The sequence below is a fragment of the Vulpes vulpes genome, chromosome 14 (genome assembly GCF_048418805.1).
Source record: "Vulpes vulpes isolate BD-2025 chromosome 14, VulVul3, whole genome shotgun sequence".
NCBI lineage: Eukaryota > Metazoa > Chordata > Mammalia > Carnivora > Canidae > Vulpes > Vulpes vulpes.
In genome coordinates this window covers 3,165,711-3,182,529 of record NC_132793.1, presented here as the reverse complement: position 1 = coordinate 3,182,529, position 16,819 = coordinate 3,165,711, and the positions used below count along the sequence as shown (strand labels likewise).

General features: G+C 51.2%; 3 protein-coding genes across 26 annotated transcripts in view; 1 reads left to right on the top strand and 2 right to left on the bottom strand.

The window, feature by feature from the left end:
* Positions 1 to 3,110, bottom strand: part of SYCP2 (synaptonemal complex protein 2) — a 70,222-nt gene extending 67,112 nt beyond the window's left edge. For 18 of the 23 annotated variants that reach the window (XR_011996833.1, XR_011996832.1, XR_011996834.1 and 15 more), the window contains exon 1: positions 2,993 to 3,099. The gene's annotated coding sequence lies outside the window, so the exon portion shown is untranslated. Of the gene's footprint in view, positions 1 to 2,992 lie in introns of all 23 variants that reach the window. The other 5 variants (XM_072735475.1, XM_072735476.1, XM_072735472.1 and 2 more) reach the window with 4 other exon arrangements.
* Positions 3,111 to 4,623: 1,513 nt separating this feature from the next.
* PPP1R3D (protein phosphatase 1 regulatory subunit 3D) lies at positions 4,624 to 8,031 on the bottom strand. Its single transcript, XM_026015071.2, has one exon. The coding sequence runs from the start codon at positions 7,815 to 7,817 to the stop codon at positions 6,918 to 6,920; it is 900 nt and encodes a 299-aa protein (XP_025870856.2). The 5' UTR covers positions 7,818 to 8,031; the 3' UTR covers positions 4,624 to 6,917.
* Positions 8,032 to 8,119: 88 nt separating this feature from the next.
* Positions 8,120 to 16,080, top strand: FAM217B (family with sequence similarity 217 member B). 2 transcript variants are annotated; one of them, XM_072735459.1, is made up of 4 exons: positions 8,120 to 8,298; positions 9,856 to 9,967; positions 10,076 to 10,161; positions 11,813 to 16,080. In XM_072735459.1, the coding sequence occupies exons 1-4, from the start codon at positions 8,120 to 8,122 to the stop codon at positions 12,939 to 12,941; spliced, it is 1,506 nt and encodes a 501-aa protein (XP_072591560.1). In that variant the 3' UTR covers positions 12,942 to 16,080. The 2 variants fall into 2 exon arrangements, with proteins under 2 accessions (XP_072591560.1, XP_025870825.2); XM_026015040.2 differs by lacking the exon at positions 8,120 to 8,298 and adding an exon at positions 8,603 to 8,863.
* The last annotated feature ends 739 nt before the right edge of the window (positions 16,081 to 16,819 follow it).

Here is a 16,819-nt window from a genome sequence, read left to right as displayed (position 1 = left end):
CCCATATTCACAAAAATAAACTATTATCTCTCCTACACACACACAAACACACACAATTTTATTAAGGAGCACACAGGAATCTTTATTAACTCAGAATCCACCACCGGCAAGTCCTATAATCATGACCAAATACATTCATTCTTGTAACTCACAACTTTCAGAGAAAAGGGGACTTCAGTTAATTATGCTATTCTGTTTATTTTGTAGATGTTAGAAAACTTCTATTAAAAAAAAAAAAAAAGTCAGGGCACCTGGGTGGCTGAGTCAGCTGGGCAACTGGCCCTTGATTTCAATTTCAGCTCACATCCGATCTCATAAGTTGCTGGATCAAGATCCCCTTTAGGCTCCATGCTCATCAGGGAGTCAGCTTGGAGATTCTCTCCCTTTGCCCCCTCCCCCCATCTGGCTGGCTGGCTCTGGCTCTCTCTATAGAATACATAAATCTTTGAAAAAAAAAAAAAAGTTTAAGGGGAAGAGGAGGCCAAAACAATGCTAAGAAGGTTCCAGGTTGTGCCAATACTGACTGACATTTTCTCTATGCTTTAGAATGGAAAGAGCATTTGAGAAACCTAAGTACTCAGGTATGAAAAAAGACATTAATTCGCTGTCAAATCCTTCCTCTTGCAGAGCAAAAATATAGTTGCTTCTTGCATAATGAACAACTGCTTCCTAACAGTGCCTATTGTCCTCTTCCTTTTCTTTGCATTCCAACTTGTAGTTCTGCACTAGAAACCTAGTGCACAGCATTAGCAACAATTGCACATGGTGACTGAGGAACATTTTATAGTTCTAAGCAATTCACAGTATTCTTTGACTTGTACACATGTAAATCTAGACATAAACAGCATGGACACAGTATGGATTCTATAATGGCAGAGGTCAAGTAAACACTAAAATGGTGACTAAGTTTATTTTTATAAAATTATTTAATAAATTTTATTTAAAATAGTTTATTATTGAAATAATTTTATTTAAGATTAATGTTCATTAATAACTATTTTATCTTAATATTAGGAGAATATTTAATATTATAAAAATTTTAAGGGGAAAATTTTTTTTTTAAAGTAGGCTCCATATCCAGCTTGGAGCCCAATTCCGGGCTTGAACTCATGACCCTGGGATCTAGAACACTAGATGGACTGACTGAGCCACCCAGGTGCCCCTAAAGGAAAAATATTTTTATACTATTTCACATTTTTTATGAAAATATACTCAAATTAGTAGATTAAAAATACAATTACATATTGTTTTAATCTTTAAATCATACTGCCAATAGAACACAAACGTAAAAGTCTTGATTGTAATACATTTGCTGATTTATCTAAAATTATGGAACATATACTAATTTCTGACTTTATAGGCAGATATTTTATTACTTATCCGAAATTCCCCAATCATAAATATCACAAGTGAATTCAATTCTTTGATATTCTGACAATATTCAGTCATGAAAACAGTTCTACACATACTGGCCTACACCATACTGCAATGAAGGTATGTTTGTAAAGCTAAAGACTCATATTATTTCACAATTTGAAAACTCGACTAAAAAGTTTAAACACTTAACACATATTTTAGGGACACCAGTGTGTACTGTCTTCCTAGGAACAGCGACTGAGGGGGGCAAGTACCCCTATGTCCTGATGCTTTTCTGTCTTCACAACTAAAATAAAGTGAATTTGGATTTAACAAGGTAATTTCCGAAGACATGAAATACTGCACAGAATCACTTATGGCCAAGAGGCACAAAGAAAGCTGATCAGCTGTTCCCAGACAACCGTCCTGCAAGAAGTCGGCTGAGGAAAAGGAAAACTATCAGGCACACAGGCCGACTGAAAGTCAGGAAAACTAGACCACCCAGTGACTCCTCCCTCCCTCCCAAGGCTGGGTGCACACTGGCTCCCAAAGAACCAGAAAGTTGGCACCCTTCACTGAACGGGTCACGCAGGTGCAGAAGGAGACAAAGCGGCACAGTCGTCCACAATTGAGCGAAGGACCAGGCAGCCAGCAGATGCACCCCCCGCCCCCTCCCCGACCCCTGCAAGCGGACCAGCACAGGGCCCCCTCCACCCCTGCACCCACGGCAGATGTCAGGTGCACCCCCCGCCCCCGGAGCCAAGCGGACCAGCACAGGGGCCCCCTCCACCCCTGCACCCATGGCAGATGTCAGGTGCACCCCCGCCCCCCCGACCCCGGAGCCCAGCGGACCAGCACAGGGCCCCCTCCACCCCTGCACCCACGGCAGACAGCAGGTGCACCCCCGCCCCCGGAGCCAAGGGGACCAGCACAGGGCCCCCTCCACCCCTGCACCCACGGCAGACAGCAGGTGCACCCCCCGCCCCCGGAGCCCAGCGGACCAGCACAGGGCCCCCTCCACCCCTGCACCCACGGCAGACAGCAGGTGCACCCCCGCCCCCCCCCGCCCCCGGAGCCCAGCGGACCAGCACAGGGCCCCCTCCACCCCTGCACCCACGACTTGCATTCACACGCGCTGCCCTCCCTCCTTCCCACCCGCGGTCCCGGGGGGGGGGGGGGGGGGGCAGCCGGCCCAGCGCAGCGGAATCCGGACCCGCGGGCGCAGGAGCAGGTGGGAGCGCCGCAAGCCCCGCCCACCCCGAGTCCCAGCCAATCGCGGGCGGCGGGGGCGGGGCCGGAACCTCCTCTCCGGCCGCCGGAGCCCGCCCCGGCCCGCCCCGCCCCCGGCCTGCCGCTCGAGCCCACCCACCGCCTGCCACAGTGGCCTCCCCTGAGGCCGGAACCGGCCCCGCACCCCCCAGATGGCTCGAGGCCCGCCCGGCCCGCCCGGCCCGCCCGCCCGAGTCGGCCCCTCAGCCCCGCCTCCGCGCCGCCCAGGCCTCTCCACAACGGCTCCGCTCAACCGTCGGGGGCGGCGGGGGCGGGGCCATCCGTCCGTCTGCCCGCCCTTCGCAGCCGGAGGCCACAGCCCCGCAGCCCCACCGTCAGGGAGGGCAGCCTCGACGCCCGGCCCCACCTGGGGCCGGAAGAGGCCTCCGCGCCGGGCCCCAGGAGCCGCCGTCACGACCCGCCTCGCGTAGCGCCTCCGGCCTCGGCTCCGCCACGGCTCCTCAGACGGCTGACAGGGGGCGGGAAGCGTCCGCCCAATCAGCGCCGCGTGCGGTGGGAACGACGTCCAATCAGCGCAGCCCGCGGGCCAGGCTCCGCCCCTCGCACGCGGCGGCCGCGCAGGGGTCTCCCGAGGCTGGAGCCAGGGGCGCCGCGGTGGGCGTGGCCCGGGGCGGGGCCCCAGAGGAGGCCCAGGCATCCCCGCGGGGCCCTGCACGGCCCTCCCGCGGCGCGGACGCGCCCGCCTGCCCCGACTTGCCTCTCTGCAGGGCGCCGACGGGCACGGGAGTCCCCTGGCCTGCCCAAGGGCACCCTGGAGGGCGGCGGCTGGGCGAGGCCGCAGAGACCCGGGTCACTGGGAGAACCTGGGAGGACTGCGAACCAGATGAGGCCGGTCCCCACTGAGCTCTGGCCCCGCCCACTGCTGCCCGGCCACGCCCCCTCGAGGCCACGCCCCCACCCGGGTTTCCTAGAAGCAGGGGATGCTGTGCAGGGGGCGGGTGCCTCCCGCCCTAATTAGCTAAACCCCAGACTCCTGGGGGACATTAGGCTGCGGCCATGCAGCATCATCAGGATAGGCCCCGACTTTTTAGAGCATTTCCATTTAAAGTATCAATTTAAATAACAAGATCAGTGGAAATGTCTGTGGTCTAAAATATGAAGCAATTCAGAAACGGATACAGTGGACAAGCGCCCTGAACTCGTCTCATCTTGCCACTTTTTAGTAGAGAAGAAAAATGATAATCTTTACTGTTTCATGTGTCTGGAAAGCATGGGGATGGGTTAGTAAACCACCACATGGAGGATAAAAGCAGATCATCTTATTTGAATTGTTTTTATTATTTTTTAATTGTTTTTAAATAGGGTTTTAGAGTATGGTGTTAGATGGAAAAGCTTTATCAATCAATCCTAATTGGACTTCCAATTAAAGTTAACAAGCACATCCTGTCACAGGGCGGAGCATGTGGACTTTGGTACAGGTTTCAATGCTGACTCTGCTGCTTACCGGCTGTGGGTCTTTAGAAGAATTACTAAGCCTCTCTGAGCATCAGTCTCATCAGCTGATAGGGATATTATCTACTGGGTAATTTTCAGAGTTAAATGAAATCAAGCACATGCAGTACGTATCACTGTGAGCAAGCAAGAATGAGTGCACAATAAACGTAAATCAACGTTAATTTCCTCCCCCTGCGTGCCAGGCTTCGTACTGGGTGAGGGGCTCAATCCACATTCATCACTCCTTACACAGCATCCAGCAAGCATTGAGAGAAGTGGAATCACCATCCCATACCCCACGTTCCCTTAGAGCTTTTTGTCAGATGTTAACACTGACCTGGCATAAAAGATTGCATTTCAGTTTCTCAAAGACATAACACAACTGTGATGCTAAAGCTGAGTCCTACAGTTTTCCTTTTTTGGCAAAGGCACTAAATTTGAGAGTGTTTTGGGAAGAATAAGACTCATGTCTGCAATGATTTAAACAAGAAGTTTCTTAAGTCTTATTTCTAGAATTAGACCACAACAAAGACACACCTCAGATGATAATTTATCCACATACTTTAATACTTAGGCTTTAGTAAAATCATCTTAAATGACCTTAAAATATGTTTGGGGAGACAACCCCCACAATTGCACAATCCACTGCAAAATTTTAACAGCTAAGCAATATAGGCATTTTAGGATCTGAAAGCTCTCCTTAAGCTGAACTTTATCAACTTCTTTATCAACTAGGCAGGTATATTTAAGTTCTTAAATTTTTAAATGTTGATTTTTTTTTAAAAAGGCACGTTGAGGTTCTCTTAATATTGAAGATAAAACATTTACTGTATATTCCATGACCAGAACCTTTTTGACAAGTGACTTTCACAAGGGCAAGATTCTTTACATGCCTTTACACAACAATACATTTGGCAGCTCTAACTCTTATACCTGAATGCTCTGGACAATTGTCTTGCACTCTGGGCTGGGGCCAAGGACACAACAGCCAAGGCTCTTTCAGGCTTGCTGACCTAATTGGACAGTTTATGAAACAGCAGGAAATGGAACCAGGCTTCCACTCTGTCTTGCATGTCAATGTAGTGCACAGTGCTAATAGCCAAAGGTTCAACTGAATCACAATACTTTAAATCAAAATTCAGTGTTCTTACTATAAAAAAGTACCAAAGAAAGTCATTCCTCTTCTTGGAATTTTACAAACACAGACGTTGCAATTATAAAAACAAATTGGTTAAAAAGGTAAAGCGTATCTTTGACATACTGATTTGACAAATGTTATTAAGTGTTCAAAAATCCAGAGTTAATTCACTGGTGACAGTGATCACAAATTAATCACACTGGTTTCAACTGTTATCAGAACTAAGAGTCACAAGTTGAAGGCCTTATTCATTCTGGATGGGTTTTCCATACCGCAGTGCTAGCACCTGCTGCCAGACCACCACTCAGCACCAAAAGAAGTCATCAGCGCCTTGCTGGGAGTTTTAAGTCATCGTGGCATCCGGCAGGGGACAAAGGCCTTGACTTCTTGGTTGGAGATTAAAAAAAAAATAAAAAAAAAAAAAATAAAGAAAAGCATTTAACATTTTAAAAACTGGGGGGAAAAGTCCAGACAATATTAGAAACTCTATCTGAAGGCACAAAGAATAAAGTTGGCAGGTAGCTGATAAAAACTGGGTGTATATAAAAACAATTTAAAACTATTAAAAAGTATAAATATTGGTGATTTTTCTTTCCAGGGCTCCAGCTATTGATGAAAACACCTGCCAGTTCCACTTGATAACCTGACTTCTGAAATATCCTGACCCTTAAGCAGACATAAGAGTCACCTTAGTCATCAAAAAAGGTAACTGCAAAGAGCATTGCTGCCTGACATTTTTCTATATAGTTGTCTGAAAATTGAAATAACTTAAGGCAGGATTCCTCAAAATGTTTAGGTAGCCTCAAACCTAAACAGAATGGCCTGATAACATGCAGATACATTAATTACCAAACACAAAGAAGGAGAGCACAGGAAGTAAGGGAAGAGAGTGCAAGAGAAGGGACTGTTTTGGTAGTTTTCAAAGTCTAGCTTTTTCCCCACCTTCCTCGGCTGTTGGTGTAGAAGACACACGGCCTAATAAGCAGGGCAGCCTGAACTCCCAGGAATGGCTGTGTGATGAGTGATGAGGCATACATTTCTTGCCTATTAATAGTTTCCCACTGTTCGAAGTCTACAGACATTGGCAAGCAAACCTAGTCTCAGGTTTTCCTTGTCCCAGGGCAGAAATGCCTCAAGGGACGGTGATGGGAGTCACACCGTACATTCTGTTTACGATGGGCACAAACACACAAGACTGACTTATATTCTAGCTCGTTAAATCCAGACTGTTCCTGAGAGAAAGCATCCAACAACGGTAAAATGTTCCAACACCACAATGGCAATAAATAACAGCTACATTTACAAAGACCCAATCAGGACACATGCAAAAGTCACAGGCTTTGGTAGCAGGAGGATGCGTCTTTCCAAAAAACCAATCAACCAACCAACCAACCCACCCACCCCGCCTAGGCCCTCTCCAGAGGGGCCAACCCAGCACATTATACCATGCATCCTCCGCCCACCCAGCATCCTCCCCCAGCGCATTATACCACGGCCTTCTGGCCACCTGAGGCTACTCTTTAGACCTAGGGACACAGACGTTTCAAGTAGATGATGGAAAGGGCCACAGCCTGGAGGCCTTGGAGCAGAAGCTGAAGTCAGAAGGCCCAGGCCGTGGGGGGGGGGGGGGGGGGACAGTCACCGCCAGGATGGGGGAGCCCAGCGACGAGGCCCCCGCGGCTGGGCTCGAGAGACGCCCTCAGATGAAGTGGATCCAGCTCTCCTCGCACTCCCCGCGAGGCATGTGCAGCGCGTGGTTGCGGCACGTGAGGCTGTAGTCGCGGCCGTGGTTGTTGTCCCAATACTCGGCGCCCGCCACCCGGTAGCGCAGCGCGAAGTGCACGCGGGAGCCGAGCGCCAGCAGGAAGGGCGGCACCGGGAAGCCGAAGGCGAAGACGTCCTCTGTGCCCCCCGCGCCCGCCGGCCCGCGCCACCGGGCCACCGCCTCGTGCGCGCTGCGCCAGTCCGAGAAGGTGTAGCGCACCGCCACCTGCTTCTCGAAGGCCACGTTGCGCACGCGCACTGTGCCGCTGATGCCCAGGTCCGAGCAGGTGACGCGCTCCAGGCAGATGAGCCGCTGCGCCAGGCGCTCGGCGAAGTCGGCGGCCTCGATGGGCGGCGGGAAGTCGGGCACCAGGCACTGCAGGGTGAACTCCAGGTCCTGGCTGCTGCAGCACAGGTCCGAGTTGATGGCGAGGCGCGACAACACGTGCAGCGGCACGGCCGGGTCCTCGCCCGCGTTGAACACCTTGACCTGCGCCAGCTCCAGGCCCAGCGCGTCGGCGAAGCGCACGCGGAGCTGGCGGCTGCAGCCCGGCCTGCACGCGGCCCCCGACGCGCCCCCGGCCTTCTGGCGGCGCTCGGGCGAGCTGGGCAGCGAGCGCGCCCGCCGCAGGATGATGGGCCGCAGGCGGGGGTCGCAGCCCGACGGCGCCGGGGGCGGCGGCGGCGCGCGGCCCGGGCTCCCGGGGGGCCTGCAGGGCCGCGGCTCGGGGGCCGCGCCGCCGTCCAGGTCGGAGGCGCAGCTGAGGCTCCGCGGGGCGGGCTTCCGGGCCCCGGGGCCGGGGGGCAGGGCCGCCGAGCCCCGGCCTCCGGACATGGCCCCCGCGCCCGCTACCCCGGGGTCCCCGCCGAGCTCCCCAGTCCCCGGCGGCCGCCGCACCCGCAGCCTGCGGGGAGCCCCCGGGCCCGGCCCCGCGCCCCCCGAGTCCGCGCGCAGGTCTTCCGCTTCTTGCAGCCGGAGCGCAGCTGCAGAGACACGCGCGCCGTCCCCGGCCCGGGGAGCGCAGGGCGGGCGCCTCCCTTCGGCTTCCGCGGAGGTCCGGGGGGGGGGGGGGGGAGGCTGCGCGGGCGGAGCCGCCCCTCCCGCCTCCCCGCCTCCCCGCCCGCCGCCTTACTTACATGGCTGCAAGTCGGGGCGCAGCTTCCCGGAGAGCCTGCGCCCCGCCCCCCGTGACGCCGCGCGCCCGCCCCGCCGCCGCCCCGGCCCTGCCGCAGCGCGCCCGGGTCCGGCCTCCCCGCGCCGCGCCGGGAAGCCTGGCGGGCGGCCTCGTCACGTGTCCTCGGCGATCGCCGGACAGGTCTGACCCATTTGCGTGTGCATCTGCCCGGGCCGCGCGCCTATCGATTGCACCCGCCGAGGACGAGGAGAATGCATGCTTCGGGCCCTTGGACTCGGGGGCCCCGGGCTGGGGGGGGGGCGGGGGCGCGCGCCGGTCCCCGGCTCCTGTGAAGCCTGGAGCCCGCCAGCTCTTTGGACGTCCGCGCTGCAACCTGGAGCCCCGGCCAGACCGGGGGAGCCTCGCTGCCCGGAGGACACACGTCCTGACCACTCACCACCCACAATGCTTTGCCGCCGGACCGCGGGCCAGGTCCCCGGGGGGTGGGGAGGGGGGCGGTGCTGCCGCTGCTGCTGCTGCTGCTGCTGCAGCCGCTGCAGCCCGCTCCGGGCGCCCCCCCCCCCCCCCCCCAGGAAGACGTGGGACGGAGAGTCAGTGCCTGGTGATGAATTAATGCCGCCGCCCCGACTGGGGCCCTGGCGCCCGGGGAGCGTTTCTGTAGCCAGACTCTCAGACCTTCAGCTTTGCTCAGTGGGAGCCTGCACGGTCAGGGAAACCGCGAGCTGGCTTAGCATCTTGAGACCCTGTAAGCATTTGTTTCCTGCTTCACACCGTAACTTGGCGCTGAAAGCGCTGCTGCTCGCGGTGTAAAAGGCCTGCCAGGTGAAATGAAGTGGAAAAGGTGGAAGTGCCATTTCCAGGCAGCAGTTTGGGGCCTGGCGTGGTGGAGAGAGGGTTCCTTTATACTGTCCAGAAGGGCAAAGCAGAAGGAACACCAGACTATCAAGGGAGGGTTGGTAAAGGACCTTCTGTACATCTAAAATGAACCAAGGCTTGCAGATGGTGGTAGGTCATGAATTGTCAGAGCCTGTGTACCCCGGCTGAAAAGGCATACCCGCTGATGAAAAGGAATACAGCCAAGTTTGGGGAAGGGGGAAAAAAAAGAAAAAAGAAAGAAAAGGTCTTCTATCTCACCGCTTTTCTATTTTACAGAGGCAGAGGATATTATGGAAGAAAGTATTCACTTTCAAATCAGGGCCCTGTTAGTAGGCCACCCACTCAGGGAAGACAGCATTCTTGATTCGAGTCAACTGAATTTCACAGAGATGCTGTTATACGATGATCTGTATTACTATAGTGGTGATCTTTGAGTGGATTGATGTGATCCTGAAGGCAGGAGAATTAAAGGGGAGCCTGCCCAATAGAATTCTAGTTCCATGAGATCAGGGTTATGTGCCTAATCCTGGCCATTTTCAAGGCTCTCCTGTAATTACTTGTTGAATGAATGAATGGGTGGACATCGGAGATTGGAGTAATACCCGACCTTAATTATTAATTAGCTCCACATGTTTCCTGAAGGTGTTATTTCCAAGGAGACTGTGTGTGTGTGTGTGTGTGTGTATAAGGAGAGAAAGTTTCAAAAAACAAGGTGAACCTGTAAACAGGAGGTGGTACCCCCCCCCCCAACATTTTAATACTAGGCAAGTATTTCAAAACAAACAAGTGGAAACCAGCCCAGTACTTGGTGGCAGGACCATTTGCAACCCATACTTACGGGCAGTGTTCTGTTGCTTCTAGTTCCGGTGGTGAGGACTCCTTTCCAAATATAAGAGGAATAAAGAAGTCACTTCCCCAGCTGTCATCATCTGCCAACAGATTGAGCAAGAATATTTCAAGCACTACAGAAAAGGTGATGTAAATTTTGAGGGAAAATCTTACTTAGATTTTTTCTGCCGTTTTGTTTGCTTTGTGTGTATGTGTTGTCATGGTATTTATTACTCCCTGTCTGTTTTTTTAGACAGTCCATCAAACCCTAGAAAATGATCAGCCATCTGATTTTTTCAAGAAAGGGAATAGGGTGAATAAATCTCATCAGAAAAGCAGGTAAATAATTTTGATTGCTTTGTCTTGCAAAAGGCACATTATATCAGTTCTCCAAGGTGAATATGTGTGGCTGGGAAAAAAAATAGTGTCTGTGGATAAGAAATACGTATTTATATTTTTTATGATATAACAGCAGACATGAGTGGGCAAAATGGTTTTAAACACTACTAGTTAGTAAAAATTCCAGAGGTCATAATTCTGCCACTGTTAGCAGGGTCTGTAATTTTGGGTAAGCCCCATAATCACCATTCTTTGGTTGTTTCCCTTTATATATATATATATATATATATATATATATATATATATATATAAAACGGATACTGATAATCAACTTTTCTTGATGTGCACTGACAGCTAAAATCAACAAAAGTTATAACAGGTTTGGTTATGGGTTCCAAATAACGACAATTCCTTTATCCATTTCCTCAACATACACTGAGCACACGTTTCCACATGTTCCGTATTTATTAAGAAACAACATGTATTCAAATGATTGCTTACTGTGGTAGAAACCACTGGACAGGTGAACCTCTGATGTTTCCAGACAGCATGTTTACCACCCATTTTCTTTTACCCAATTTAGTGTTCCTGAGAAGTATTATGAATCCTGGTGAAATGCTATGTTTTGGGTAAATACACAAAAAAAGAAAGTATTTTCAACTCTGTTATGAGGTCCTGCCTCAGCCTACGTCACCTTGGGGGCGAATCGGTTGCTCTGCTAGTAGCGCTCACTGAAGTCATCATTCAGCTGTAATCCTATGTTCTCATTCATACTGTGTTTTAGGGCACCAGATGATTTTTTTTCTCTCTCTCCTTTTAAACACAGTTTTCCTGAAATGCGTTTCCTATTTGAAAGTACTCTAATAAGCTTTTGATTTGAGGTGCAGGTTGTCTGTGCTACCCTCGTCCATATTAAGATCTTACACGGCTCAGAATCACCACCAATCAGTGATTAAGTGCTACAAAATTTGCAGTTTGCATCTTGCTTACTTTTCTTTGAAAGTAGGCTTGAAGAAGAAAGCATTGGCTTTTAAGCCATTAGTGTCATTAAACGCTGTTCCTTATTAGCAGAACAGATTGAGAGTTTAGGACAGATTTTCTCCACACTGATGTTTTTTTTTTTAAAGTACCCATGACTGGTCTAAAACTATGAGCACTTTACGAAACGCCAGTGTTGTTCTTTTTATTTATTTATTTATTTATTTATTTATTTATTTATTTATTTATTTATTTATTTATTGTAGTCACAGAGAGAGAGAGAGAGGCAGAGACACAGGCAGAGGGAGAAGCAGGCTTCATTCACCGGGAGCCTGACGTGTGATTCGATCCCGGGTCTCTAGGATCGCGCCCTGGGTCAAAGGCAGGCGCCAAACCGCTGCGCCACCCAGGGATCCCGCCAGTGTTGTTCTTAAGTGGTACCACCTGATACCCCGCAGAATCCATACATCTCCTTTTGGCACCTGCGACCCGCAATGCTTGGCTAGAGCCCGGCGTGGCCTGATGCTCTGCAGGAGCCGCCCGCCTGCCCGGGCCCTGCGGGCCATCCCAGGGCCAGCTCAGACTGCTGCTGCACAGGCCAGTTTGTTTGTCTAATCACAACCAGGCCGCTTTGTGTCCTATGAACTAAGAATCACAGTTTTATCTCTCACAGCAACATGAATGCTGGCCCACCTTGGACTAAAGTGCAACGTTCAAAACATTCTTCAGGAAAAAGGCAGAGTGCATCTCAAGTGCCCCACGTGTCCCCGCCGCCCGAGGACGGACCCCGGGAAAGCAGCTCCTTGCAAGGAGACCCTGAAAGGAGCCCCCTAGGCCCCCGGCGGCGGGGCGTCCCCTCGGGGGACCGGCTGTTCCTGGAGCTGCAGTGCAGGAAGGTCAGGAAGGAGGCTGCGGCCGAGGACGAGGACAGCGCCAGCGACCTGTCGGACTCGGAGCGGGTGCCCATGCCACCCGCCGCGCGCGCGCCCCCGGAGCTGCAGCTGCGCGCGGAGCAGATCGACGAGGCCGCAGGGCCGGGCCTGGACCCCGACTCCGAGCCCTGGGCCGCCCCGCCGCCCGCCTACGGCTACGCGGACTTCCTGCCCGCCCCGTTCAGCTCCTGGGACCTCCGCGACCTGGCCGCGCCCCCGGGGACCGAGCCCAGCCCCGCGGCTCGGGGCGGCGCCGCAGGGCTGCTCGCCAGGTACATCGACAGGCTGGTGCAGCTCGAGTGGCTGCAGATGCAGACGGTGCAGGGCGAGAAGGGGAAGGGCGCCCGGGCCAGGCCTCCCACGGGCCCCGGGGCCACGTCGGGGGCTCTGAAAAGCCCGGGCAGGGCCAAGCTGGTGGTCAGCGCTGCAGCCAGGCTTCCCCAGGACGTGGCTGGCAAGCCACCTGCGCCCCGGAGGAAGGACCTGTCCCACGAAGAAGCGCGGCCGTCCTATTACGCCTTTGACCGTCCCCCCAGAGCCCCCCACGCGCGGGGCAGCAGGCCAAGTTCTCAGAGGCCAGCCCTGGAGGCGAGGACTGAGGAGCAGACAAAGAAAGCGAGTAAGAGCCCCAGGCCGCAGCAGGGCTGGCATGCGCCCTGCGGTGACCGCGGTGACCCCAGCAGCCCCGGAGCTCCCCTGCGGGGGGCCAGCGCTGCAGACCCCACTGACCCCCGCGCAGCCCCCAGAATGCAGGCACACACGGCGCTGAAGAAGAAGGGGGCTGCGAGCACCTGGGCCCCTGCCACCACGTCCAGGGAGAAGAAACCCAAAACCAATGGAGCGAAGCCAAGCACGTATAAACTCAAATAATAACCCGACACAACGATGAGCTGCAAAGACGTGCAGACACCTTGAACGTTAGAGCTCATCCGAAAGGGACAATACTGTGAATTTTAGGACGTTTTACTCTCAGTCCTGGATTGAGATCCCATAGGTGCAGCCCCACCCTCGCCCCAGCCAGACCAGGCTTAGTTCCAAGGAAGGGTGTCTTTCGATAAGCCTTTCTTGGTATTGACAGTCTTAAGTAAATGAGAGCCCTTTAGATAAAATTTAACCCAGGTCTGTGCCATATAAAGACATAAAATGACAGGGAAGGAGAGGTGTACCCTGGAAGCAGCAGCCAGCCCACACCTGAGGCCGGCAGCAGGGTTCAACCCCCCCACACTCCATGCAGAGCACCTGCATGGAAAATGTGACACGGGCCGGCTTAAACTGTGTGGAATCTGAAACATACGAAGTACGGTTCCTGGTGTCCTCCTCGTAAACTATCCAAGCAGAAGTTGTGCTATTTCAGGCCTAGGAGAGGGTCTGTCTAGCTCTTCCTCAATGTAGGGAGCCTCTCCTGAGAGCAAAAGTATTAGTAAGCTGCTTGTTCTTTCCAGACCATGGAGTCTAATACTTTCATGGTTTGGAGGGCGGGGGGGGGGGGGGGGGGGGGGGTTGTTTTATTTTGTTTTGTTCTCAAGGTGTTTTAATGAAACTCAGAGATGGTGGTGAAGTCCACCTTCAGGATTCCCTTCACTGAGGTTAAGTAGGGCAGAGACTTGTCCAGGTGGAAGCAGTAGGTCTCAGCAGGACCCTCACTGGTAGGTGGGAGCCAGGAGTGAAGCCTTTAGCACCCTGGCGCTTCTGGCGTGTATGCCTTCTGGAAGAGGTGGACAGGAAAGCCACCATTTAGAGTTTGTGCATGAAAGGCCTGAAACCAGATAGATACACATGAAAGCACTGTGACTGTCACAGTAATCACATTACTGCTTTGGGACCTGGGTCCTGCTGTTTGTAGCCAGCACAATCCGTTTTAAGAACAGGATTTTATCACCTTGCTTCAGGGCAGAGGGGTGAGGACACATTTCCAGATGGAGTTGGGAGTGTCTTCTTAACATCCTTACCCGATCCCGTGGTCTGCTGGGTCTTCTAGTTGCACTGTGGGGTTTCTGTTGAAATTGTAAATATCTGTAAACCCTTCGGTTGACTGCTGGATGAACAGGATGTTTTAATGACTGCAGCTGACTTTATCTCTTTAAATGATTATTCTCTTTGTTTTCATACATAGATGTTTCTCTTTTTCTCTTTTTACCTCTGGGGAAAATTAAAAACTTAGCACTTTTCATTTGAAAGTATATATATATATATACTAGCTTGCAGACTTCACAGAGCAGCTCATGTCATCCAAGTCACCTAAGTCAATAGCACAAGGGCAAGACGCATTTATTAATGAAATAATGGGCACAAGTTAAATATTAAGATCCCATTCTTAAAAATCTGACCTTAATAGTATGTTAAACAACACATACAAATTTTTATGGCAGTTTTCTTTTCTTCCAAGACTGTATTTCTAGATTTTCATAGATTCCATCGTATATTCTTTATCTTTCACACCACCCTACTGGAGAGAACATGGTCTTGCACTAGGATCTTGTACCTTTTAACAGGAACAAAGATGTGCATCTAGTGGACCTTACTTCCCTCGTTCTCAGTTACACTGTAACTTTTACACTTGGTGTGTGCATTGTGGTGTGCAAACGTAGCACTGCTCTTCCTTTACCTCTCTGTGGTTGCTGCATGGCACCCCATGTGTCCTTCACCTGGGCTGCTGCTTGTGAGCACAGGCGCATAGTCCTTTTTACACAGCTGGCACTGCCGCTCATTCATGATGCTTCCTCTGCTACGATTTGTAACGCAGCTCTTTATAAGATTTCAGGGCCGATAAATCTCCGTAAGCACATTATATCCATATGCATACTCCTGTTATTAATACTATGGGGTTTACACCAAATTGCTGCCTTCTCCAGGAATGCTCTGTGTGGGTAGTCTTGGAGGTCCTGCAGGGTGAGGGTCACATGCTCACTTTGCCTTGTGTATGTCTGAGCCGAAGGCCACCCTGATTAAGGAATTTAGAGGTGGTGCCTCGGATGTTATATTTGTCCCTTGCTCTTTGAATCGAAGTCAGTTGCCTCATTTGGGGAACGGTTATCATGTCACATGTTGAGACAATTTTAAAAGCCTGAAAAAGTGACTTTGCTTGTTCACGTTTTTGCCTCAGGTTGATGGTTTATTTTAACCAGTATTCTTGGGATTGGATCAGAGCTCCTGATGAACAGCATGGGTTCACTGCAGAACGTAAGCACAATCTCGATCCCATGATTTCTGATACACACACCTGACTCAGCCTCATGTTCTAAATGCTGCAGACAAGAATCCCACCAGTTTCACGCAGACGGCGCCGGAAAGCGGAGTCGTGGCGTCCTGTGGTTGGTCAGGTCTAAGCAACCCAGCATCCTGCTAGTCTGGGGACGTGTCACTGTATTCAAAGAAGTGCCTGTCATTTCTGGGAGTTGTTTACATACATGTTGTGTTTAAACCAATTGAAATAATCCAAGGTTAAAAAAAAAAAAGGTGTAGAGAAAGTTAAGAAGAACTACTTTAGGCTTAGAATCAGTTAGCAGAAGCTGTAAAAACATACAAAAACAAACTGCAACAACCTATCGGTATTAGCTACAGTTCTTTAGTTTGGGAGTATTTCTCAAATCTTTACTGATGACACTGGCCGAAGGTTTGTAATCCACTGGCAGGGCAGGGGGGTGCCTGTGGCAATAAAGATTGGGGGCATCATTGGGCTCATGGCAGCTATGGTCTGAAAGGAGGAAGGCTCGTCCTGGTTCGTAAGCCAGTAGGCTAGTTCCCAGAGAGACAGAACAATCTCTACCGTCATGATTTAAATATTGTCTAACGCCTCTTTATGCTCACTTGAATAGTTAAAAATAGAAAACTCTAGGTCGTATGTGTTTCAAGGTAACCGAGAAGCGGTATTTATAATTTATTCATGTGCATGTACAGAGGTCCGTTTAAGATGGCCTGACCCAATCGAGCATGTTTGTTATTTGCTGTTATAATGATTATATGCTTGGTTTTGTACATAATAAAACAATAACGTGTAAGTTTTTGTGAATCTGGACTTTTCCCTCCTTGAGATCAGTTACACCATAGGAAATGCTGTATGGACATTTCAGGTAAGGTTTTGTTTTGCTTGTGAGTTTACTAGGAAAAGAACAATAAATGGGTGTGGCTGTTTGGCAGATTTAAGTCCATACCTTAATGAGATAAGAGTTGATGAGCGTTTCTAGAGTCCTCTTCCTCTTTCTGGTACAGAGCGGGAGACACCCCAACACGTGAGGATCTCCCCGTGTGCCTCTTCCAAAACGGTAACTTCTCAGCTTTCGGAGCAGCTGTTCATGTAGTTATTTTCCTGTGTTTCTCTCATTTCTGCCTGGACATCTCACAGAACCGGTGGGCAGGAGACTCTGCGCCGTGTCCCTTCTTAATACTCAGCAACGAGCATGCCAATATTACTAGGAGCATCTGAGAAGCACTGCTGGTGTTTTCCCTGAGTCCCCATTCCTCTTATTCCCCTGGAAGGTGTCAAACAGGGAACTAGGACAGAAATTGAATAAAAGTAAAGTGATGTAATAGGAGGAGCTCACACGCTGGTCCCAGACTGAGTGCCAGCTCTCCCCAGGAGCACACCTGGAGCTGCGCACATGCTCAAAGGCCCTTTGTTCCTTTTCCTTAACTCACTTCTGACAAGAAGGTGCCTTCTTTTGAGCCTACCAGATAGTGGCCGTTTAATAAAAATGTAATTCTGGGGGCACTAAAAAGCAAAACTCCACCTAGAAAATTTTATAGGTCTT

Coding starts and splice junctions, on each gene's coding strand:
- FAM217B (XM_072735459.1), top strand. CDS start 8,120: ATGGCTGCAAGTCGGGGCGCAGCTTCCCGGAGAGCCTGCGCCCCGCCC. Junction 8,299..9,855: donor CCTCGGCGATCGCCGGACAG/GTCTGACCCATT, acceptor TGTTGCTTCTAG/TTCCGGTGGTGAGGACTCCT. Junction 10,162..11,812: donor AAATCTCATCAGAAAAGCAG/GTAAATAATTTT, acceptor TATCTCTCACAG/CAACATGAATGCTGGCCCAC.
- PPP1R3D (XM_026015071.2), bottom strand. CDS start 7,817: ATGTCCGGAGGCCGGGGCTCGGCGGCCCTGCCCCCCGGCCCCGGGGCC.